This window comes from Gopherus flavomarginatus, chromosome 14, assembly GCF_025201925.1.
Source record: "Gopherus flavomarginatus isolate rGopFla2 chromosome 14, rGopFla2.mat.asm, whole genome shotgun sequence".
NCBI lineage: Eukaryota > Metazoa > Chordata > Testudines > Testudinidae > Gopherus > Gopherus flavomarginatus.
In genome coordinates, this window is record NC_066630.1 from 6,456,913 (window position 1) to 6,481,260 (window position 24,348).

Sequence of the window (24,348 nt, forward strand, 5' to 3'; positions counted from 1 at the left end):
TGACAGTAGCAGTCCAATTTGAAATTAAGCATTAGAGGTTAGTTTGTGTGGTGTTAACATTTGTCAGGAAGTTCAACAAGGAAGATTCATATCAGGAAGCAGGTATTAATAGGATTCCATAGTGATATCAGGTTTCATGTTATGTGAAACTTCCTAAACTGTGTATTAAAACATGACCAGTAAAAATTTAGTCAGAAAATAAGTGACGGACTTCCTGAAATAATAGTATAAACCAACCCTGTTACCTCAGTTTCAGTTTCATGCCATTTACTGCTTGTTAGTATTGACACTAAAATTTAGTTTATGGTATTTGGCAGAAAAGCCACACTAATCCCACTGCCCCAAATGAAAATAGATTAGTTCTTTCAGTTTCACAATGGCATCAGTCCTACAGAACGTGCATCAGAGGTCACTTACACTTAAAAGCCATGGATTCTGGGAGTGGTCTAGAATTCCTTTGTAAATCCAGTGAGTCCTGTTTTGTTGGAAGTAAATGTACTTACCACTTGCAAGATTCTGGAAAACCATATTGCTGGTTGAGGCCAAAGGTAAGTTACTACAATACAAACCCTTGGGACTATTTAAATTCTTACACAAGTAAAGATGCTTTGGTACAGAAACAAAGCAAATCTTATGTTCTGAAGTGTAGTTTAACAGCTTCTCTTGGATATAATTTTCCACTGGGAATGAAGGAAACTCCTACTCCAATTTGAGCCATTTCCCTTATTTCAGTCAATTTAGTATTAAAAATTGTGCATGTAACTTTATAAATATTTTTAAAATAGTTTTGTAAATATTTAATATTCAGCTAATTTGATTTTGAATTGTAAATGTCAAGTATTCTGGTATTGGAATTTTTATGTTTTATTATACTTTGTTAAAGGTAAAATTGTACATTTTTAGAATGTTTTTATCTAAGTAAATTTAATGTATGGAAAATAAAAAAATTCAAGTCCTTACATGCTTTTAAAAGGCTTTATCCCTTTTAGTTTTCTCCCAACCTAAATTGAGAACTATTTTAGAAATACATTCAAAACAACTTTACAATTAAAGACACCCTCAAACTACACTCATCTCACAATGAATCAGATAGATCGTACATTGTTTGTCTCTATGCAACTGCTATTCTCTAATAATTAAAATGTGAGGGACAAACTTTGCCTTAGTCAAGGACAACTGAGGTTACTCTGCAAGGTACTGCTGTCCACAACTTGACCCTTCACTCCTGGAGCTCATTGCAGCAGCCTGACTGTTGGGCTAGTAAGCAGGGGGTTCTGCAGTATTTATAAACTGGGACCATGCTGTGACTTAAAGAATTACTGGTGAAAGACAAGTGGAACTGCTGAACACAGCCTTAGCCCTTAAAGCCACTATTAACACACTGTTTTGGAAGAATGGCATTTCATGCTGTAAGCTACACAGAAACTGCTGTCTGCTTATTGCTTTCTTGCTAGATCCATGCCATTGCAACCCTAGTTGAGTCTCAATACCTATTCATACACTTCTGAATTGTTTATTAAATAAGGGGGGCAGAATCCAGCCCTTCACTAATGCCTGTAGCAGTACCTTACTAGTCATAGTCCCAGTAAAGTCAGTGGGGATTACTCATGGAGTAAGGGGTGTAGAATCTAACCTCAAATTAAAAATATGATTTCTTTAAACTTATCTGTTACTATAAACTCAGAAAAAAAGGTAGATTGAGGGAAGTTTTAATTAAAATCTTGGATGAGATGGGAACAGCTGTTTTCCATGCAGAAAATATTCAAGCTATTTTATTAGTATGATTTTGTGTGGGTAGTTAATTGTGTCTTTGCTATGGGAAACATAATGCATCCTTCCCCACTAACAACTAAATTGCAATGGGACTGCATTTTCCCTCCCACAAGCCTCTCCTATTTCTAACTTTTCCCTTTCTTTTGTGACAGGGCTTCTCCATTCTACAGAGTTATTTTAATATGGTTGTTCAGATTGCTAATCCACAGTGGGATCAACTGCCAGACAAACCTATCATTCAACGGCCTTTGACACATCTGTTTGCCCTGCTCTAGGAATGGCTGCTGCATTAAAATTAGAAGAAAGCAGTCTCTAAATTACCATTCAAGGTGTGACTGAGTTATATCAGCACTGTATTAATTAAAAAAATGCAACATTTGTACAGGAATCAGTCATTGATCACACAGTAATTACAAGAATGGCTGTCATGAGTTTAACAGGATGGCTTTACACAAAAAACATAAGACAAGCTGCTTTTAAAGTTTACAATAAGTAAAAAACAATGAATATTTAAAAATTAAATAAGTATTGTGAACAAGATGCATGCAAAAAGCTGCAGGTACAAATTGTACACCTTGATGTACAGAGTGCCAAGATGCAGTAGTATTGCTTCTCTCCTCCCCTTCTCCCTGGTAGTAAGTTAACTTCTACTAACAGACAGATGTAATTAATTCACACACATGATATACAAGGGTAAATCTTAGCCTGCGATACTTAACATTACAACAGCTCTAAAGGCAGGACACTGATCCTACTTGGAACCCTCTGCATAGGATTCATCCCTATTCATGATAACAGTAACACCGAATTTTTAAACTCCATGCAGTGGGCAGGAAGCTTCAGTGATAGAAGTTGTTCCTCAGAACTTTATCAACTCCTGAATGTGAAATGATTTTATAAAGCACTTCCCCCATCAGTTATGACATGAATGAACAAACAAGCGACAGACAATTTCAATGCAAGTTTGAATCCAATGTTTTCAGTAGAACTGTGTATAAACAAAGCAGTTTGACTTCCAGCCCTAAAGAGTTCATATACAACTGCTTTGCTGAATATAGAGAACAGTAATGAAGAACAAATTAGGCAGAATGGTGCATGGAGTAAAACCAATAAGATTTTAAAGACCAAGATCACTATGGGGGCATTACCCATTTTTAGTGGCTGCATCTACCACCCAGTCATGTTTTATGGAAATAATTTCTTTTAATCAAAAAAAACCCTATTATGCTCTGGAAAAGCAGCCCCTCAGAGTAGGAGGGACTATCCACTGAAAGTCAGCTCACATGGAGCAGCCATTTGTGTCAGTGAAACCAGAAAGCAGTGACAATTTGTAATAGATTGAAGTTTCTCTTAACTGTCCAGGAGCTAACCTGGAATCATCTTAAAATATATACTTGCTATAATTAGAATAAAGCTGTGGGGTTTGGTATGAATAATGTCCAGGAATCCGGCATCTTATCTTATACAGTAGCAGTACTATGAAACTATTCCCCCACCACCACTTGCCCTGACTTTCTGCAAATACTGAGGCAAATGATTCCCTAGTTAGACTAAAGATTTAATATGCACAAACTTTCACTTTAGACCCTTACATGTTTGCTCCATGATGGAAAAAGGAAGCCTTTCCCTGAAAAGGAGCACTTTCTAGGAACAGTAAGGAATTAACAGAAAGATGTCCCAAACACTTTTGTTCACTACTGGAAACTGGTGCCAGTTCCTGTGTCACTGAAGTCAGTCAAGTGTTTCTTGTGTTGGCAATCTGAATGTGCAAGGTATGGTTCCATTCAGGAAGTCCAGAGACTTAAAACAAGTGTGCCTATGTGAAATATGACAGCAGGTTTTCAAAGCTAGATCTATGCTTGTCTGTACTGGCACTCAGCTGTTTAATATTCACAAACAAGGCAAGGTAAGAGGAGGACACCTGCTAAAGCAAGACTATGCTAAGGTATGAGAGAAGTCGGTGACATCCCTTTCTTTTTCCTGGGGTGGGGATGGGGGGTAGAAGGTAAAACCAAAATCCTAGGCTAAAAGCCACTTGAATGGTTTACACAGAAGACTGCACTCCAAAAGTTTCCTGAGAGGCATATACCATGTACAGGAATCCATCTTCGTCCTTTTCGCTTTCATACACTTCTGATATGGGGGTTGACACGCTCACCATGCTGTGTCCATTCACCAGTAAGAAGAAAGCCTGAGTGGAGTTCAGCTGCAGGCGTCGTCTGTTAAAGAAAGAGGAGGAAAGTGCTATGGTCATGGAATTATGTGTTACCCCAGCATCGTCTAACAAAGGCTCATTTAGGGCATGTCCACATGCTGCGTTAATGAGCAACATGCTGGTGCACATTATACTCCTGTGGGAATTCTGCGCATCCACAGATGCACAGAATTCATCTGTCTTGCATAAAAATTTTGTATTTTCCCACATAAAACACATTTTGCCTACAAAGTGCTGCAGTTCTGCCTTTTACCCACCAGAGGCCACTGTGGTGCCGGAACAGCCAGCTGCGTTCATGCCACTGTTCTGGTGCCACAGAGGCCTCTGGTGGGCAAAAGGTAAAATTGCAGCACTTCAGACAAAATGTATTTTATGCAGGAAAATGCAAAATGCTATGCCCGCTGCACAGCTCCCACCCACATCTGACACCCTCCAGATTCATGCCTAGGCTCCTTCCCTCTCACTCAGCTCTTCCAGTGCTCAACTCCCCAAAGTCTTTGCACTGCTTCTGACAGGAAATACAGTTCTGTATTGTAATTTAAATGAATTACACAAAATTATGTATTAATATGCCTAGTAAGGAATTTATCAATAAAAAATTACCAGAACTTTTTTTGTCTGTATTGTTACAGACATACTTGCTGACAGATATTTTGAAGTAAATTACCAAAATAACTAACTGGCATTATAATATTGTGTTACTTTGACAAATTCTACAAATTGTACTTTTGAATACTGTGTGCCGAATTTTTTATATTTTGGTGCAGAATTCCCCCAGGAGTAACACTAACTGTCCTTGCAGACCTACTGGCATGCACTAAAAATTTCCTAGTGAGAATAATGTAATCCTGTAAGCAGTACTACATCAGGCATGCCAGAAACAGTCAGTGTGTGCTAGCACTGTTAGTGTGCCAGAGAACTTACATTCAAGGTGTTTTGCACTAACACCATGTAGACAAGCCCTGAAACAGAGGCTGAGGCTATGTCTACACTACCACAGTAAGTCAACCCATGCTACACTAAACGCCAGCCACGTGAATAACGTAGCTGGAGTCGACATACCTTATGTCAAGTTACAGCAGGGTCTATGCCATGGGAGGGTCAACGGGAGAAAATCTCCCGTCGACTTCTTACTCTTCTCGTCAAGGGTAGAGTACAAGGGTTGACTGGAGAGCAATCTGCAGTTGATTTGGCAGGCCTTTACTAGACCCGCTAAATCGACCGCCAATGGATAGATCTTAGGGTGTCAATCCCTGCTGTAGCGTAGACCTGCCCATAGTCTCTTGTACAAGGTCTACAACAGAGTTGCCAGGTACACCAGTGGGATTATAACAGCATAGTTATACTGCTACAAACCTATCTGTGTAGACACTTATTCCGGTATAAAAGTGCCATTTTCAGCTTAGCTTGTCACTTAGGAAGGGGTTTAAACTAAAAGAGGCACTCTGACACTCAAAAGTGTCTAAACAGAGGTTACAGAATAACTATAATTATACCAATAGAACCGCAAACATTTTTCTATGTAGACAAGGCCCAGAAGACTTTTGTATTTAGACTTAGTTAAGGAACCTCTCACTGTAATGGTATGAAACTGAGGCACCTGAACCCCCATGGGTAGCTGGCAGGGTGTTCTCCATTAGGGCCCTATACCTTTGGAACTCACTTTAGCATGCACATTGAAGACATGATAAGGCCCACCTTGCCCCCTGCCTGTGGGGAGACAGGTGTTTTCGGAGAGCTGACAGGGTAAACCCCCTGGCACTGTGTACTGTTACCTTCTGTTGTATTTGTTGTCCTTTGATTATCCATTTGATAGGGGGAACTGAAGAGCTGTTTAGTATATTTTTAAAGATTGTCAAGAGTGCCCAGGGGTTCTTATTGTAGTTGGTAAAAATCCAAAAGTGCAGAAATTGCTCATTTACTTAAATCACATAACTGCAAGCATGAGATTAGAACTGTTTATCTGCACGCTCAGTTTGGGAAAAGTCAGGCCCTAGAGCCTTCAAAGCTGTGGAATAGGAAAGCCAGGTTAGACACCGACAGAATGAAGGATGGAATTATGACTTTTACAAGCACTTGGAGAATCCAGGCTGAGCCTAACCTGAGAAGCTTTTCATTTCATATTCTCTGGAAAGCCCCTGACATTTTAAAACAAGTTGGCCTTTACAAGGTTACAGAGGAGGGGCCCAAACAGCCTTCCGTGGGACTATCAGGAAGGCTAGGATTTTGGCACAAGATCAGTGTTCGTGGTTATTGTGAATCTGAATAAATCTCTGATTCCTGCAGCTCCTGTGGCCTCCAGGTGTTGCAACCTGGCATACATGGTTGCAGCGCTGCTCAGATTTGGTGCATCCAGCTCTCCAATACCAATCAAATTTGGCCCCGCCGCCTCCATTGCAATGCCTGGAGTGGGGAGCCAGGCTCAGCCTTGTGGGACAGGAATATCTAATGCGGGGTTAGCTCACTCTCCAGCCCCTCCCCACCCTTTGTGACATATCCCTGTTTTCCCCCACATCTCTGCTATGACATGCATTACAATTTTCAGTGGAAAAAAACCATAGCTTTGCCCATAAACATGAGGACTGAAGCAAGAAAAACATGCTTATTCTTAAGACTGGGCTTTGGAGTACACAGCCATCTGCACTAGAGCAGATACATGCAGGACTTAAGCGAGGAGAACTGGGGAGCTTGAAAAGGAATTAATGGGTTGTCATTCTGTTCCTGTATGAGTATAGCACTGAGGAGTCAGACTGCTGTCCACAGTAGCCAGCAGCACATAAATACTCGTTCTACTGCTCTGAGTCATTGAGGCCAGAGCTGCTTCCTGCCAACTCTGCTTTTGGCTCTAGCAGCTGCAGATCTCTCAACAGAAGATTCCTTTACTCTTTTAGCTACAGCACAGTAGAAGAGCCAGCTTGAGCTCAAATTCTAACCACTCGGGTACAAAAGGTTTACTGAATGTAGTAGCCAATGGACAGCACAGGAGGACGTTCCCACAGAGTGGCTACAGTTTGGTATATGCAAAAGCGCATGGATAAGACCAAAACCAACTGTACAAAGTCAGTCAGCACAAAAATGGACAAAAAGACTGAGTAGCAAGAAGGCCTTTCAGCTAAGGCCTTGTCTATCCAAGGAGACAAGAAAATTAATCTAAATTAACTGTCTGTGAATTTAAACTGGATTAGTTAAACAGCCTTAAATCCATGTGTGGATGCTCTTATTTAGAATTAAGGTGGCTTTAATCTGTTTTCTCTTAATTCACTTCCAAACTGAATTAAAGTAAACCAATAGGGAAGTTATTTTGGTTTTTCTTAATTCACTTCTATATTGGTCTACCTTATTCCGTTTGGAAGTGAATTAAAAGAAATCAAATTAAAGCCACCTTAATTCCGAATCCACAAAGGATTTTAATATACTTTAGGTGTGAATGTAAAATAGATTAGTTAAGTATTAATTTGGATTAAGTTGTCCTGTGTGTCTCTGTGTAGACAAGTCCAACTGCTAAAGTATGATCTTAATTAAAAAGTCTTTCAAACTGATCCAAAATACTTTGGGCCCCTAATTCTGAACTCAGTTCCCAATTTTAGTTGTTCTTATGTAAGAATCTGGATTACGCTATGACATTAACAATCCCATAAGGGGGATTTTTACAGTGACATATGGGGAAGGTCTCTATTCTACTATTTGTCCCAAACAGCACTCTAAAAGAAGAAGCTCACATCTACAGTTCAGCCAGAGAAACAGCCACTCTATTCTTTAGAACAGTGCTTCTCAAACTGCGGTCCATGGACCCAAGGGGTCACCAAGAGTACTCCAGGGGGTTCACTGACCCTGCTGATCTATTCCTCCACCTCCTCCCCTCAACTCCTCCCCCTCCCTCTATCTGCTGGAGGCTACTGAAGCCAAACTGGAAGATATTATGTGCTAAAAGTCCAGCAGCACAGCAGGGCTAAGGCAGGCCCGGGGTCTCTGTGCACTGCCCCCACCCCAAGCACCAACTCTGCAGCTCCCATTGGCTGGGAACTGTGGCCCCCTCCCCACCTAGAAGCCGCTGCCAGAGAGATGTGCCGGTCATTTTCAGGAGGCACCCAAGGTAAGCACCGCCCGGCCAGAGCATGCACCCCTCCCTTATCCCAACCCAACCCCCTGCCTCATCCCAGAGCCCGCACCTCATCCCCTCTGAAACCCAAACCCGATCCCTGAGCCCATACCTCACCCCCTCCCACACCCAAACTCCATCCCAGAGCCCACACCTCCTGCACCCCAACCCCCTGCCCCAGCCTGGTGAAAGTAAGTGAGGATAGGGGAGAGCAAGCAACAACGGGAGGGTGGAGTGAGCAGGAAGGGGTGGGGTGGAGGCGGGGCCCCGAAAAATTTTAAAATGGGGGTCCTCAGGTTGCTAAGGTTTGAGAACTGCTGCTTTAGAACAAACTAAACTCAAATGGTGAATGATACTCAACACTGATGACTACTTACTACCTCTAATCAAATATTCCCTGCTTACATTAAGATAGGGAACTGTACATGGATCTCCTCTGCTGCATAGGAATGTCATTATGATACAATGTAACATATTAAGGTTTTTTTTTTTCCTTCTAACTTCACCTTTGACTTTCCTCTGAAGCAACGCAAAGCAAAAGCATTACAATACTCAGCCACAGTCTCAGTAAGAAGCATGGATATCAAAGCACCACAGTTTATGAATCTGTATTATGGGATTCAACATTTTCACTTAGGGCCTGTCCACACACAAGTTGTGCTGCTTTAATTAGACCCAACATACTTAAAGTGCTTTGGCCCCCTAGTCTGGATGCAGCTATAGTGGTAGAAAGATGCTTTATGGCAGTATAGCTATATTCTCAAATGCAAAAGGGAAACCATATTGATAAAACTTCATCTCCACCAGCAGTTGTACTGGTATAGCAATTTGGATAAAAAATTTACACCCCTAACTAATATTGGTACAAAAAACTGTATAGTTTGTTTAAAGGGTGGCTGGTCCCTTAAAGTGGAGCCAGGGCTCAGTCTGCTCATTACAGACTTAAAGGAGAACAAGCCAGTAACATAGTGGGGGAAAAAATAAGTGGGTAAACTAACCTAAACTCCATCTTCCTCAAGTATGAAAGGGGTAAACTCTGTTTACCCACCTTTCTCCTTCACACACTATTGGAACCAGCCATCTCAGGACACTTGTAAGCAGTTAATTAACATCACCTAGGCAATTAATTAATGAGTGCCTAGGCCTGATAAAAGGCTACCAGTGCTCAGTTGGAGGGAACTAGTGCTAGAGTGAAGAGCTACCCAAGACTCTAGGAGAAGGATGACAATTTTGACCTTGCCAAGTGGACAAATGAAAGCAGTAAGTAAAAAGAGACTAGCTGAGAAGCTGAGGGCTACAGCTGGCCTGAACTGTAATGCTACTCCAAGGGGAGAGCTGTGGATGCCTTACCAGATGTGCTTGACTTTATTCTGCATGCTAATCCAGGAGACACGCTAGGGACTCCTGAAGTTGAGAGAACATACTTGTTGGTATTAACCCCGGGGCTGAAGGGTTGGACTTCAGGGTACAAATGGGTGGGGTGGGGGTGGTGGAGAGAGGGACTGTGGAATCTTAACACTCACCCTCCTCCCCCCTCAAATACAACTGAGACATCTTGTCCTTGGTCCCTGGGTTTGAGTAAGTCACTGAAAGACCCAGAGCAGGAGAGAGAGGGCAGCAGGCCCACAAGGTCATCCTGTGCCACAAGGAGGCAAGCTTGAGGGCATTGTCCTATCACAGTTTTCCAAAGCATTCACTAGCTAGCAGATTAACACTGAACTATGATTTTGTTTTAATCCACCTTGTACTCAACCCTTAACATACCTGATAATTTTGATTAGTTCGCTCATGTTGACATGATCTGGTACCAGGAACTTAGTTTTATCCAGAACTGGAAGCTGCTTCTCACCCTTGTACCTTTCAATTATCACCTGGAAGGAAAAAAGCTCTGAAATAGCAGTTACAAGGCGGTGCAGGGGCTTGTCTCTGCTTATTCTATAACTAAACATTCAAGAGTAGAACATACTGAAGAACTGTGTTGGTAAGTACCACCATAGCCTAGTTGTAGATAATTATGTTCCTGTTCAGTCCCGTCTACTCATTTAAACATGGGTCTTGTTATATTAGTATTTTTCTTATCTAGTGGCAGAGAGGACCTTTCTTCAATCAGAAAGAAGAATGGAACTAGTTTGGTTATAGTGAAATCAATGTAGTGCAGGAACAGTCATCCACACAAGCTATTTCTGTTTTCCATTTTGTTTTAAGTGGCAAACCAGCTCTGTTGTATAACAGTCTTCTGGGCTACTTTCTAGTGAAGTGCAAGAACAGTGGAAGGAGGGGGAGGAAGGAGGTGTTTGTTTTTAAGCCACTTTATAGAGGAATTTCAACTGCCTATGTCATCAGTCTTCAGCACTGGGAAACAGCTGAGAGCAAAGACCTCAAATTAAGTTATCCCCTAATTAAATTACTGCTGTTGATTTCAGAGAAACAAGGTGCCTCCCACACTTTACTAACACCCCCCTAAAGATCATTTTACACCATGACAAGGAGGAAAGGCAATTTTCATGCAGAGAATGGTAAATTAAGAAAAATTATTAGCATCATGTTATTCTTGCTGGCATAGCTTCCTTTTGATTTTAAACTAGGATGGCTGTGTTTGGTTTTGCTTTGCAGTTGCAAAGTCAAGATCAAGGCTACCCATATGGTAGTCTGGACAGGAGTCCTGACTGGCCTGAGTTACTACTGAGCAAGTCTAGAGAACATGGTAGCTCTCCCACCACTGATGAAGCTGCATCCATAGCAGTAAGAGTCAAAAAATAAAGACTAAGTCTAGTTTAGAGAGGCCATTTGGCCCATCAGCCAAAGTGAAATGGAGTTGGCAGGACCAGTGGCTAACAGATGCTTCCAGCATGAGTCACCTTTCCTTAGATGTAATTCAAATCAAAGCATAATTTAGCCCTTGTTTAGGGTTACACTCTGGACAGGAGTTACAGAGTACTCTATTAGAAAGACAGGTCTTCAGTTTTTCCATCTAAAGAGTTGCACCTAGGACTCATTGGACTCAGTCTGACTTGTTCTGTTACAAGTTGCATTATACAATATACACACACACAAGTAGCCCATATTTTGCCTGATTAGCAGTTGCCACCAGCTAGCACGTTGGTCATTGGTTGCCAGGCTCAGGATTATTTTCTGAAGTTCAGGCCACCCCTGAAAGGATAATATTTTATTACTACAGACCCAGAGATTCCTAATACCTTTTGGCCTTTCTTCCTTTCTGTGGTGAGAAAGGTAAAGTTATTAATCACTTACTGGTATTTTTGTTGGATGTTGATCTCTAATCAGTCGCACATCTTCTACTCTTTGCTCTGTGGGAGGAAAAAATATTGCCCAAGTAAATGCTCAGATACACACTACATGGATTTTGTTCTAAGCCTCAGGGATACAAAGTATGCTATTTCCTTGGGCTCTTACTTGCTAGTAGGTTTTTTGCTATTGGAAAAAGTGAGGTAAAGAAGTTTCTAAAAGAGGAAAGAACCAGTTCAGTCCAGGCAATTGTTTAAATAAAGCAATAGATATCTCCAATTATTTATTTATCTCATAGAGCTGGAAGAGACCCTGAAGGGTCATTGAGTCCAGCCCCTTACCTTCACCAGCAGGCCAAGTACTGATTTTGCCCCAGATCCCTAGGTGGCCCCCTCAAGGATTGAGCTTACAACCCTGGGTTTATCCAGGCCAATGGTCAAACCAATGAGCTATCCCTCCCCCCCTCAGGGATGACTGTTCTGTTCTTTAACCAGCAAGATGACAAACTAGTTTTGGCTGAGAATCCTATTGTGTTAATGCAGAATGAGATGCCCACTAAAGCAAAGGACATTTAATCGCATGATTTTGCTGCATCCAGTCATGTTATCCATTATCCGACATTCCTGTTTAGGAAACTTAACATGAGACTGTCCTAGGTTTAATCTTGTGTTCCTGAAGAGGGAGTTGCTGGCTAGACTGGCATGTTTCAGGGAGTCCTAGCTCTTAGATCAATGTCAGCTTAACACTGTACATTTGAATATTAGTTATCAATTTTCTATTAATTGAATACTATGTCATCCATGCTGATAGTGCTGTTCTTCTAAAATCTGGTTTGTTCAGTATTTACCCATCCCAGTTTGCAAGACAAGGTTAGTTTCCTTTTAAAGGAAACTATTAGTAGCACAGACTTCACTCTGGACAAAACAGAAGTCAGACCTGGTGTAAACTGACTCAATTACTTTAAAGCCAGTTATGCTGCTTACACCAGGCCTGAATTTGGACTTGCCATGAACTCAGACTTTATCTCCACCTCTCTCTGCTTTATGGGCCATGTCCCTCTATAAATACCTCTTGCAGAAAATGGACTGAATGCTACAGTACAGCCTTGACGCATTAGCAGACTCCTGTAATAAGAACAAATCTTCAGGGATGTTGCTGACAGCACTTATTCTCCCATCAACCCAGCCCATTACTTTTATTCTGAGGTAAAGACAGATTACCTGGCCTGTCATTCAATAAACTGCTTTTCACAGCTATCCTTTGATCATCCATATTCTAGGATCTCATGCATCCACCAATTACTATACATGCAAGCTTACTGTGTGATTAGTAAGGACATGCAGCATGTGACTCATGATTTTCAAATCAAATTAGTCTGACAAGAATCAAGCAAAACTAAAGCTTCTAAAAAGCAGGTCTGCAGTGATATGTGGGAACTAATGACTTCCCAAAACTTAAGATCTTTATTACAAAACTTCCTGTTGCTCAAGATCCTAAATACCAAAATTAACTTTCAATAGAGACCAGTTCTAATTCACTGGGAATTCAAGAGTTCCAGATATACCCACAGTCCTTAGGGCCCATCATCACCATGTCTGAGGACAGAAGTATGCCATTAAGCAATATCTAATATTGAATTTAGCAGAAATAGGAGAGTTATACAGGGAGAGAGCAGGAATAGTAATCCTCAACCAACCAAATAAACTTAGTTTTAGTAACTTTTTCTATTGAAACAGATGAGTTTTGACATGGGATTTTTTTTCCTAGCACTATTAGTGTGGAGTAGAAGCAGCAAAAAACGGGAGCCAGACACAACTGATTACTGTGTATGGCATGTTCAAAATCAGGCCTCAGTCAGTTGCAGATAAAAGCTGTACTCTGACCACATTAGTTGTAGTGGCAACTAATTGGCTGCCATCGTAGCTGAACTTAATACCTGGGGCTGAAGCTGTTGATAGACATGGGGGGGGGGGGAGGAATGGCTTTTGGAGGGAAGTTGTTGGTATTTGAAGCCTCAGAAAAAAGGACAGATTAGATTGGTAAAATTTGCCAGCAACATCAGTACAGGCACTAGCTCAAGTACAAGGGAGTGACTGGTGGGGAGGCTGCTGAGTATAGTTTGACTCCAATCAGAGACAGATGGGGGTGGAGGGAGAGTCTGGATCAATTATTTCCATCAATTTTATTTTGCATAGAAAACTTTGTACTTCAAGTGGAAGAGGCTATGCAGCCAATTTTTGTTGTTTTAAGAAAGTGGAGGCTCTGGGAACAATAAAGGAGATGGCATTCCAGTCTTCCTCTCTGATCTATATGAACAGACTAAACAATGCAGCCCTTCAATCTTTCTGACTCCATCTTAGCCAGGAAGCGTGTTGACACCATTCTAGCAAACTGTGTTTACTGAAAGAGACTAAGCTGTTTTCCCCAGCGAACATTAAACAGGATATTTTATGCTCTGCTGCCTTTGAAGAACTGAACAGGGATGCAAGGAATGCATTTTAGTCAGTTCAGACTCCTAGGTGGATAACTATTTCCACGTTAGAATCAAAACTGAAAGTGGAATTTAAATCTCATGTCAACAGCATACCGGAAGTTAAATACTCAACACTGACAGGAAGGGGTTACATGCTTAATTCCAGGCATACAAGGAAGAGAGATGTTTTCTAGCATCTGGGAGTCCTGCAGTCAATAATGGATTATGCAGACACACTATATTGCCAGCCCAAGAATCTAATTCTGCAGTGCATTTCATCCTTTTATGGTGCAAGTCTCAACACCACCATGCCACAAAACTCCTCTAACCAATAGCTTTCAGCGTCCCACTCCATTTGAAAGTGTGGCCTTGTTGCTACCATACTTGCCAACCCACAGGTTTCCCTGCTTGCTGATGTGGAACAAGTACCACACCATACAAAATGAAAACAAACCACACAATAACCTTTGCTTTCATTTTCTGCCTGGTGGCAGAAAGACAAAGCTATGATTCTTGTTCCAGTTGAGCAAGCAGGGAAACCACTTGAGACGCAAGTGCAACAACAGAAAGCCTCTAATCTTGTCCCTGCTTTAAAAAAAAAAAAAAAGAGAGAGAGGAGTGGCATTTTAAAGTCAAGCCTCCAAAGCCAGCTGCAGTGCCAACCTTTCTTAGGTATCTTAAGCGGCCCAGCAATACATCTTTGGGTAGCCTTTTGTTGCAACTCCTTGTAACAATGTGGTTATCTGACTCCCTCACTAATTCCTTTTCAAAATTAGGGCACTGCCATCCCATGCAGTTCCTCCAGCTCTGTCAGGGTCAGGTCCCACTTGGAGAAGTATTGGATCAACAAGGATTTAAAAAAAAAAAAACGTAGTCCAGTGAATCACCAGTACTTGAATCCTTCGCGCCCCCCCACCCTCCGCCCCTCGAGGACTTAGTGGAGAGAAGTGACACCAGGTCTGAGCTGCGGCTGGAGGAGGATGACGCGGTTGCTTCACTTCAACACAACAACACGGCACGGCCGCTCGGAGCAGGCAGATCCCCAGCGCTGCTGGGCGCCGGGCCCAAGAGCGATGCTGGCCCGGGGCGGGCACAGCACGTTCGCTGGGGTCCCCCCATCTCTCCCCACCTACAGTGGGGGAGGGGGCTCTGCGCCCGGTACCATTACCCCCGCTCCATGCCCCCCCAACATACACCGCAGCGCCCCCCGGGGCGGGGGGGATGGGCCCCTGGCACCCCCCCACCCCCGGCTGGGCTGAGGAAGCGGGGCGGGGGGGATGGGCCCCTGGCACCCCCCCATCCCCGGCTGGGCTGAGGAAGCGGGGGGGGCCCCTGGCACCCCCCCACCCCGGCTGGGCTGAGGAAGCGGGGGGGCCCCTGACACCCCCGCCCGGCTGGGCTGAGGAAGCGGGCCTCTGCGCGGACACCCGCCTCCCCCGAGTGGCCCTGCCGGCCCCTCATTCCCCGCGGGCCCGGCCCTTACCGAAGGTGCGGCGCTGCTTGAAGCTCTTCTCGGAGGGCATGGCGGCGGCGCGGCTCGGCTCGGCCCAGCCCGGCCCGGCTCCAACGGCTACTGGCTGCGCCGCTCCGCCCCCAGCTCGACCACCCCCAGCAGCGCCCGCTGGCCCTCGCGTCACAGGGGGCGGGGCCCGCGCGGACGCGCCCCGCGCCTGCCCCCGTCGCCATCTTGAGTGTGGCGGAGCGTGGGGGTGCCCTGCGCGCGTGCGCGCAACAGAGGGAACGGGGCGGTGCTGAGCCGCGGGGCCGCTCCCGCCCGTTGCGTGCGGCCTGAGGAACAAACCGCCTCCCGAGGGCCGTGGCGGTGCTGCGTGCGCACCAGGCTGCTCCCGCTTGTGCAGTGTGGGCGGAGTTCGCCCAAAGGCCGCCCCGCGATCCCAGCAGCCGCAGCCACATACGTGCTCTCAGCTCTGCCCCCCACCTCCATCACAACGCTCCCCTCGGGAGCCACAGCTCACCCCATGAGCCTGGCCAGGCCCCGCCACCATACCCCCATCGCTCGCCCGCACCCCACACTTTCTCACCAGCTCCCCTACTGCCCTACCAACCCCAGCCGCACACGCACCCCATGTGCACCATGCTGCCCCCGCATGTTACCTGCTCACCACACCCATGCCAGCCACAGCCACTCCCACGATACCCCCACCAGCACCTCTTTGTGTGCTGCCTCCCACCCCACCTGTGTCACAACCCACATGTACAGTGTCCCCTCCTCCCAGCACCACACTGACCACAATCCATCCCCTGGCATCGCACCAACCACCGACATCCACCACCACCAAACGCCAGCGCCTTGGTACTCCCATGCCCACAGAAATATCCCCATGACAACCATGGCCCCCTCCATGTAATTTCCTCCCACAGGCATAAACTAGCAAAACCCCAGCCATGCTGGCTGGGTTCAGCAAATACTGTAACTGGATGCCACAATATGAGTTAGTTTATACCATATGGGGACCACTCGGACCTTGTCTATGTTAGCATCATCCTTAAGTTTCCAACCAGTGCAGCTCTGTTTGTGCTTGAATAGTATAGACCAGACACTGGCAGTTTAAGCATTGTGTGATTACTTGTCCTCCTCTATAATCTGATCAAGATAGGATATGAGTTTGTTACAGCCCCTAGTTACTGAGCCTGGCTCTTTATGTCTTTATAACTAGTGAGACTTGTGCTTTCGGCCCTAGAGGTCCCTCCCAGGTTCAATCCCTGGTTAGCAGAGATGGTGTTTCTCACTCTAACACCTGGTAGCATCAGAATACCAATAAATACTTGTGTACACACAGTTTCTGGGGCTAACCTCAGTTTGTTTCCCAGTCCACAAGGGCATCTCCTGCAGCTAAACAATAGCTAAAACAATTCACTCCTCCCCATTCAATTCCCCTCTTCAGAGGTCACCTGCTCATCCCTACCCCACCCCACCATGTACACACACTCACTACATCTGAGAGAGCAGGTGTAAATTGCACAACCTAAATGGCACCCTTAAAATGCAGATGCTATTATGACAAACCTGATCAGCAGTCCTCCCATCTAGCCATTGTTTTGTCCTTCCCAGACCCTTTACCTAAGGGTGAGTGATTACATAAAACAAGCAAGAAAGGGTCCTTTCTGGGAAAAGAGAGGTCTCAAATTCTTCAGAGACATGAAGAATATTGATAAATGCAAGTAATGCACGTTGGAAAACATAATCCCTACTATACGTATAAAATGATGGGGTCTAAATTAGCTGTTAACGCTCCAGACAGAAATTGGAGTCACTATGGATAGTTCTCTGAAAACATCCACTCAATGTGCAGCGGCAGTCACAAGTGGACAGAATGTTGGGAATCATTAAGAAAGGGATAGATAATAAGACAGAAAATATCATATTGCCTCTATATAAATCCATAGTATGTTCACATCTTGAATACTGCATGCAGATGTGGTCACCCCATCTCAAAAAGATATATTGCAATTGGAAAAGGACAACAAAAATGATTAGGGGTATGAAGGGTGACAAGATAGCAAGTGTAAAAAATTGGGACAGGGGGTGGAGGGTAATAGGAGCCTATGTAAGAAAACCCCCCAAATATCAGGATTGTCCCTATAAAATCGGGACATCTGGTCACCCTAGGGGTATATGACTACCATATGAGGAGAGATTAATAAGTCTATGACTTCAGTTTGGAAAAGAGATGACAAGGGTGGGGGTATGATCAAGGACTATAAACTCATGACTGGGATGGGGAAAGTAAATAAGGAGGTGTTGTTTACTCTCTCATAACAAGAACTAGGGGCCACTAAATTAAGTTAATAGGCAGGAGGTTTAAAACAAACAAAAGGAAGTATCTCTTCACACAACGCACAGCCAACTTGTGGAACTCCTTGCCAGAAGATGGTGTGAAGGCCAGAACTATAACGGGGTTCAAAAAAAAACTAGATAAATTCATGGAGGACTGGTCCATCAATGGCTATTAGCCAGGATGGGCAGGGATGGTGCCCCTAGCCTCTGTTTTCCAGAAACTGGGATGGGGTGATAGGGGATGGATCACTTGATGACTACGTGTTCTATTCATTCCCTCTAGGTTACCTGGCTTTAACCACTGTCATAAGACAGGATACTGGGCTAGATGGATCTTTGGTCTGACCCAGTATGGCCATCTTTATGTTCTTATGACATTAAGCAACAATCCCAGTCCCAGTCAGGCTTGGTAATATGGGCTGTGTCCCCACAACTCTATCAAAACACCATCAATGGCATTATTTAAGTTTAAGTCTGCAAGGACCCCCCAAATCATCTACTTTGATCTGTATATCACAGGCCACCCACACCACTCAACACCACCACCTGCGCACTAAACCCAACAACTGAAATTAGACCAAAATATTACAGCCCATGAGAGACTATATGCTATTATGTGCCATAGGCAAAGAATAAGAGGGATTGGAGTGCACCATTGCATGAGGCCCCCTGCAATGACAGGGAAATGATTGAGATATACCCAGATAATCCTGGCAAGTCACCTGTACCCACTTGCTGCAAAGGAAAGCAAAAACAAAAACAACAACAAAAAAACCCAACCCCTCCACCCCCAAGGTCACTGCCAATCTGACCCGAGAGGGAAATTCCTTCCTGACCCCACGTAAGGCAATATGTGAGCGAGAACCAGCCAGGGAAGCACCAAGAGAAAGAATGCTCAGTGCCAACTCAGAGCCTTGTTCCTCCCTGTCCAATGTCCCTTCTCCAGCTATGGCCATCACATGCTTCAGAGGACGCACACACACATACACTCTCTCTCTCTCTCTCTTATCCTTCCTGCCCTCTGCAGGTGACCAGCTGAAATCATTAAGCAACAAACTGGAAGTGAGCCCCAGGGCTGTTGAGTCCTGCCCCCTACCAACACAGTTTCTGCTTCTGAGAGAACAGCCACCTACCAAGTTAGAACAATATTCAGGACATTTGATTTATAATACAAAGCAAAAATAAGAGTATTTCCTCCACTCTTATAACCCAAAACAGCTGAACCATTGTAGCCTAAATTTTCAAAATACATCCTCTCTTGGGGTGGGATGGAACCAAGAAAGGTTTCGTTCTAAGGGACTTTTTTGTTTGTAGAACTGAACACAGGAATTTATTATGAAAATTGCCTTCTCATAGCCTTAGCATTGTCCCGAGCTTAGTTTAATATGCATTTTTATTTATTCCTATTAACATAGACTGCATAAAAATAGTTTAGCTTGTCAAGGAGATGGGGGCGGACAAGGGGTAGGAGACTTTAAGGTCAGGACGAAGTTTATTTTAAGTATAAGCAAGTTGCATGATTCAGTATTTCCCTGGTACGTTTAGGCTTTGTCTATACCAAGGGCTTATCTCCATGTACAGTGATACAACTGCACCTGTGCAGTTGTGCTGATGTAGTGCTTTAGTGAAGAGACTCGTTTGCTGATGGGAGGGCTTCTCCTATCAGCATAGTTAATCCACCTCCCTGAGAGGCGGTAGCTGTGTTGGTGGGAGAAGGTGTCACATCGACATAGCGCTATCTGCACAGGGGGGTTAGGTCTGTATAACTATGTCACTCAGGAGGTGGATTTTTCACATCCTTGAACAACTTCATTATACTGATGTAGGTCTGCAGTGTAGATCTGGCCTAAGGAACTGCAACTGTATCTCACATGTTCAGCTGCAAATGCTAGCATACAATTGCTGTGCCTCACCTAGAGAATTTTAGAAGGTGATTATCAGGTACAGCTAAGTAACTCAGTCTGACATCACACCTTTAAATTCTACTCTAGACAAATCTTCATTGTGAAACCTGGAACAAGCCATATCAATGTATCAAACTTGCTAGAATTGTAGCAGAACCCAAACAATTTCAGTTGCAAACCCAGTTTTCATTTATACCTGCCACAGCCACCAGCCTCTGCTAAAGTCAAACTGTTTTTAATTTTAACTGCCTTATACTGTAAGCTATCAGGGTGACCCATGACCTTGCCATGATGGTGCATTAAAGTCAGTGCTCCTTCTGCAGCCAGTCAGACAACATTCTGAACAAGATGAGAATACTTCAGTACATTGGAAATCGCTGAATTAACTGGTTGATGAGTTGGTGATTACTTGTAGCATGTTTACTATTTCTAGGAAGGAAATATAAATTAAAATTACAGGATGCCCTGTTCTCATTTTGAAAGGAAGACTCAGTAAACACCTTATGATTCAAGGCCAAGTATTTCCGGTAGCTATATAATCATAGGATGAGATCACTGCAAAACACGACTGACTGCTCTGAGAAAGACAGCCCTGAGGTCTATAATGTTTCCATCTATCATACAGAAAAGAGCAGCTGAAACAAGTTGGCTGATCATCATCAGGGAGGTTGGTGTCCATTTAAAACCTAAACTACAGGAATAGAATCTATGCTCGACCCCTCTGCCCACAGATTGAAGAATAGAGAGATCCCTTTTAAAGAGACAGCTTTTAAAATCTGCTCACAGCACGTGGCTCACTTTTGGAGCCACTCCATCTGTGAATAAGAAAAATCATCCTTAGCTTTAAACATTACACAGAATTAGAATTCACTATGTTCTTTGAAGTGCTGTTCTCTCAGGGACTGCAGGCAGCGGTATAGGAAATACCAATGCCACTAGCACTTTTGGGGCCAGATGTCCAAAAGTAATCAGCACTCAGCAGCTTTTACTATTCTCAGAGAGAGTTAGTGGGTACAGAGCTCTTTTGAAAATTGGAGTATTGATTTGGTGCCTAAATGGGAGAAAAGCCCTTTTGAAAATCTGACCCATATAACACCTTTAACACATAGATCTTAATGCACTTCACAGATGGGGCAATAGAGGACAGAAAGGCGAGGTGACTTACCCTACTCTGCAGCTCAGTGGCAGAGCTGGGCCTAGCTCTGATCCCCATTCCCATGTCCTATCCACCAGGTCACATGAGCTGTCAATCTGAAATAGAACACACTAAGCATTGGCCATGGTGTCATTTGTTAGAAGGCAGCTCTGTGCAGGATTACAGAGGCCCACATTCAGAGAATCCTATGCCAGCCAAGACTCTCTTTCCTGTAGACTGCAGCAGAATATTTCAGTCCAGGGAGAGATATTATGTATTAGCTTTGATTCCAACTTACATAGATTCCATTGATTGAGTCTCAAAGTCTACAGGGACCATACAAGCAAAGTGAACCAATACGGAGACAGCAAAAAACACCTTTACCTGTCTGCTATACAATAGCAGATCCCTTAGACGAGGGAATATTTTCCCTGTTGGGACCTGCTGCTGGGAAAAAGCTGATCCTGTACAATTCCTTAACTGCCCTCTTTTTAGAGCAATAATATATTTAAATTAAAGACGTTAGAATGGCAGAGAATAGCCACCCACCTCTGCCTTTATCCAACCAGTCATAGGTCAAAGCCCACAATCATTCTCCCTTAGAAAGTGATTATCACATATCAGTAATGATAAGTTGCCTTCTGAGGTAATGTCCCATCTTTTCATATGCTGTGTATTTATACCTCAGTACTGTATTTTCCACTCCATGCATTTGATGAAGTAGGTTTTGAGCCCATGAAAGCTTATGCCCAAGTAAATTTGTTAGTCTCTAAGGTGCCACAAGGACTCCTCATTGTTTTTGTTGATACAGACTAACACGGCTACCAGTCTGAAACCTCTCCCCTAGGACACTCGCTTGGTGTCCTGCCCCACTGCTTTCTCTCCAACATGCCCTGGATAAAACCTTGTTGTTTCAGGAGGAAGCTATCTGCTTGTCTGTCCCAGCAGAACTGTCTGGGCCAACACATTATCTGCCCTTGTGCCTACAGTTATGGCTTTCCTGGTCTCCTCTTCCCCTTGTCAACCAGCTTCCTCTGCTATAGAATAAGCCATTCCTCAAGCATTTGTCTGGGCCACCACTGTTTATTTTCCCTCCTCCCAGTATTGTCCAGGAGTGATCTTTCCCCCAGACTCACCTGCCCCAGAGGAATCTCCTAATCACAAGCCTTTTCTTGTTAAAGTCTTAGCTGTTATCCTCCAGAATGGTTTGCTAAATCTTTGACTAGAACAAACATAACGAAGAGTACTTCACACAACACATAGTCAACCTGTGGAACTCATTGCCAGGGGATGTTGTGAAGGCTAAATGTATAACTGGGTTAAAAATGAATTAGACAAGTTCATGGAAGATAGATTGTCACGGAGTGTGGGGGAGTCCGGCCCTGCACCCCTCTTCCTGGGACCCACAGTGACTCTCGGCCAGCCAGTACAACAGAAGGTTTATTGGACAACAGGAACACAGGTTACAGCAGAGCTTGCAGGCACAGTCAGGACCCCTCCACCGAGTCCTTCTGGGCTTTCAGGGTGCTTGGATCCTAGCTAGGATACCCTGAATTCCACCCACACAGCCCCAAGCCCAAACTCAAACTGCTTCCCTCCTGCCACTCCCTTCCTTTGTCCCCTTCCCGGGCAAAGGTGTTGACCTTTCCCCTCCCTTACCTAGCTCAGGTTACAGGCTCTGGCATCGTCCATCTCCTAAAGTCCTCCCCTGCTCTCCCACTCCCCACACAGACAGTCCCTACTGCATCACATAGATCCATCAAGGGCTATTAGCCAAGATGATCTGGGATTGAACCCCATGCTCTGGGTATGCCTAAACCTCAAATTGCCAGAAGCTGGGAGTGGATGACAAACAGGGCCAGCTCTCGGTTTTTTGCTGCCCCAAACAAAAAGATTTTTGGCTGCCCCAGGGGGAGCGGAATCCCAGAGCCCCACATGGCAGAGCCCCGCCCCCTATGGCCCCGCTGGTGCTGCTGCTTCTGGCCACCCTGCTGCAGTCCCTGGGGAGCTTGGGCTGCTTCACCCAGCCCCAGCTGCAACGCTGGGGGGTGGCCACCCTGTGGCACCTGCAGGCGGCTCCGTGTGCCCCATAGGGTGGCCCCCAGCCCTTGTGTTCCCCCGCTTGGAGCCTGCCCGGCCCAGCCACAAGGTGCAGGCGCTGCTCCCCCTCGGTGCGAACCGCAGCAGCCCCAGGGCACCGCCGGCACACGACGTGCTGCTGCTGCCAGGGCTGGCTCTAGGCTTTTGCGGCTCAAAGCAAAAAAAAAAAAAAAAAAAAAAAAAAAAAAGTAGATGGCCAGAATGCTGCCCCTGAAAATGTGCCGCCCCAAGCACATGCTTGGTTTTCTGGTGCCTAGAGCCGGCCCTGATGACAGAGGATGGATCGCTGGAAATTACCCTGTTCTGTTTATTTCCTCTGAAACATCTCACACTAGCTGCTGTCAGAAAACAGGATATTGGCCTAGATGGCCCACTAGTCTAACATAGTGTGGTGTTTTTTATGTTCTTAGGGCTAGCCCATCACCACTGCAGACTTGGAGGGGCACTTTTTAAATCAATATTCTTGACATTTGAGCTACAGTTACTATCTTAAAACAAAAAATCTCTGTGTATAGTCTACTCTCATAAAACCCAAGTTGGAAAGCAGTGACTAACTCCCTCCTTTAAATCAAGCAGGCCTTTCATGGTGGTCACCTGAGGAAAGCTCACCTCCCAGGACTCAGTCAGATTTCCATATGAGCTAAGTGACAGCACATTGAAATATATTTCACAGTCAGAATTACAAATCCATTCCAAACTTCCCTGGTGTTTAAAAGGATTTTATACTGTATGAGAGAAGTTTATTCCTTTGCTCTAAGGACTGCACTTCTTCTATTGCTAAATAGAGGGTGTTAGTCTCCAGAGTTGTCAGGTCAGTACCTGACACCAACAGTAAATTCACACACATTGAGGGGAAAAACATTAAAGAACTTTACAGGTGAAAGTCCATAAAATGAAGGGAAGGAAACTATTGCACTCTATCGCTGGTCACTACAGTGCGGTTTACTGTTTAACCAATGTCCTTGCTCAGAAAAAATGTGGCAATTTGTTTCTTCCTCCCCTTCGCTTCCCTTTCCCCACCCCTCTCCCCAAAAGAAAGAGAAAGTTCAGGTAACTAGTGTGAACAGGAAAAAGTGGGGGTAACAGATGGAGCTGGTGAGAGAGTCTCTGAATGTTTGTGAATTATCTAGTGTTTTTATTGATCTAAACCTGACCCTTTTCATTAGTCAAAGGTCATTGACGGTCTTAAATATATTGAGTAGAAGGATGCAGCCATTCTCCAATTTATACAGATTTTCTGGTACCAGGATTGAGACAACTAGTGTTTGTTATAATTTAGAATGGTTCTGCTGAGAACTGTAGCCCCTACATTTGCCTTAACATTGTTACAGGAACTCTTCACTTAACATTGTAGTTATGTTCCTGAAAAATGCAACGTTAAGTGAAACGATGTTAAACAAATCCTATTTTCCCATAAGATTTAATGTAAATGCAGTCGGTTAGGTTCCAAGGAAATTTTTTTAGGGCAGACAAAAAGCATTATCTACTGTACTGTGCTGTACTGTACTGTGGTTGGAAAATGCCCCTGGCTTACCTCACACAGGCACTGATGCTAGGAAGCACCTTTGCAGCAGCAGCAGCAGCAGCTTCCCTGGAGAAGAACA

At 44.3% G+C, this 24,348-nt stretch overlaps 1 protein-coding gene across 1 annotated transcript; it reads right to left on the minus strand.

The window, feature by feature from the left end:
- Window positions 1-2,096: 2,096 nt before the first annotated feature.
- MAP1LC3B (microtubule associated protein 1 light chain 3 beta) lies at window positions 2,097-15,410 on the minus strand. Its single transcript, XM_050922632.1, has 4 exons — window positions 15,290-15,410; window positions 11,340-11,395; window positions 9,852-9,958; window positions 2,097-3,992 (listed from the first exon to the last, which is right to left on the minus strand). The coding sequence occupies exons 1-4, from the start codon at window positions 15,327-15,329 to the stop codon at window positions 3,818-3,820; spliced, it is 378 nt and encodes a 125-aa protein (XP_050778589.1). The 5' UTR covers window positions 15,330-15,410; the 3' UTR covers window positions 2,097-3,817.
- Between the last annotated feature and the right edge of the window lie 8,938 nt (window positions 15,411-24,348).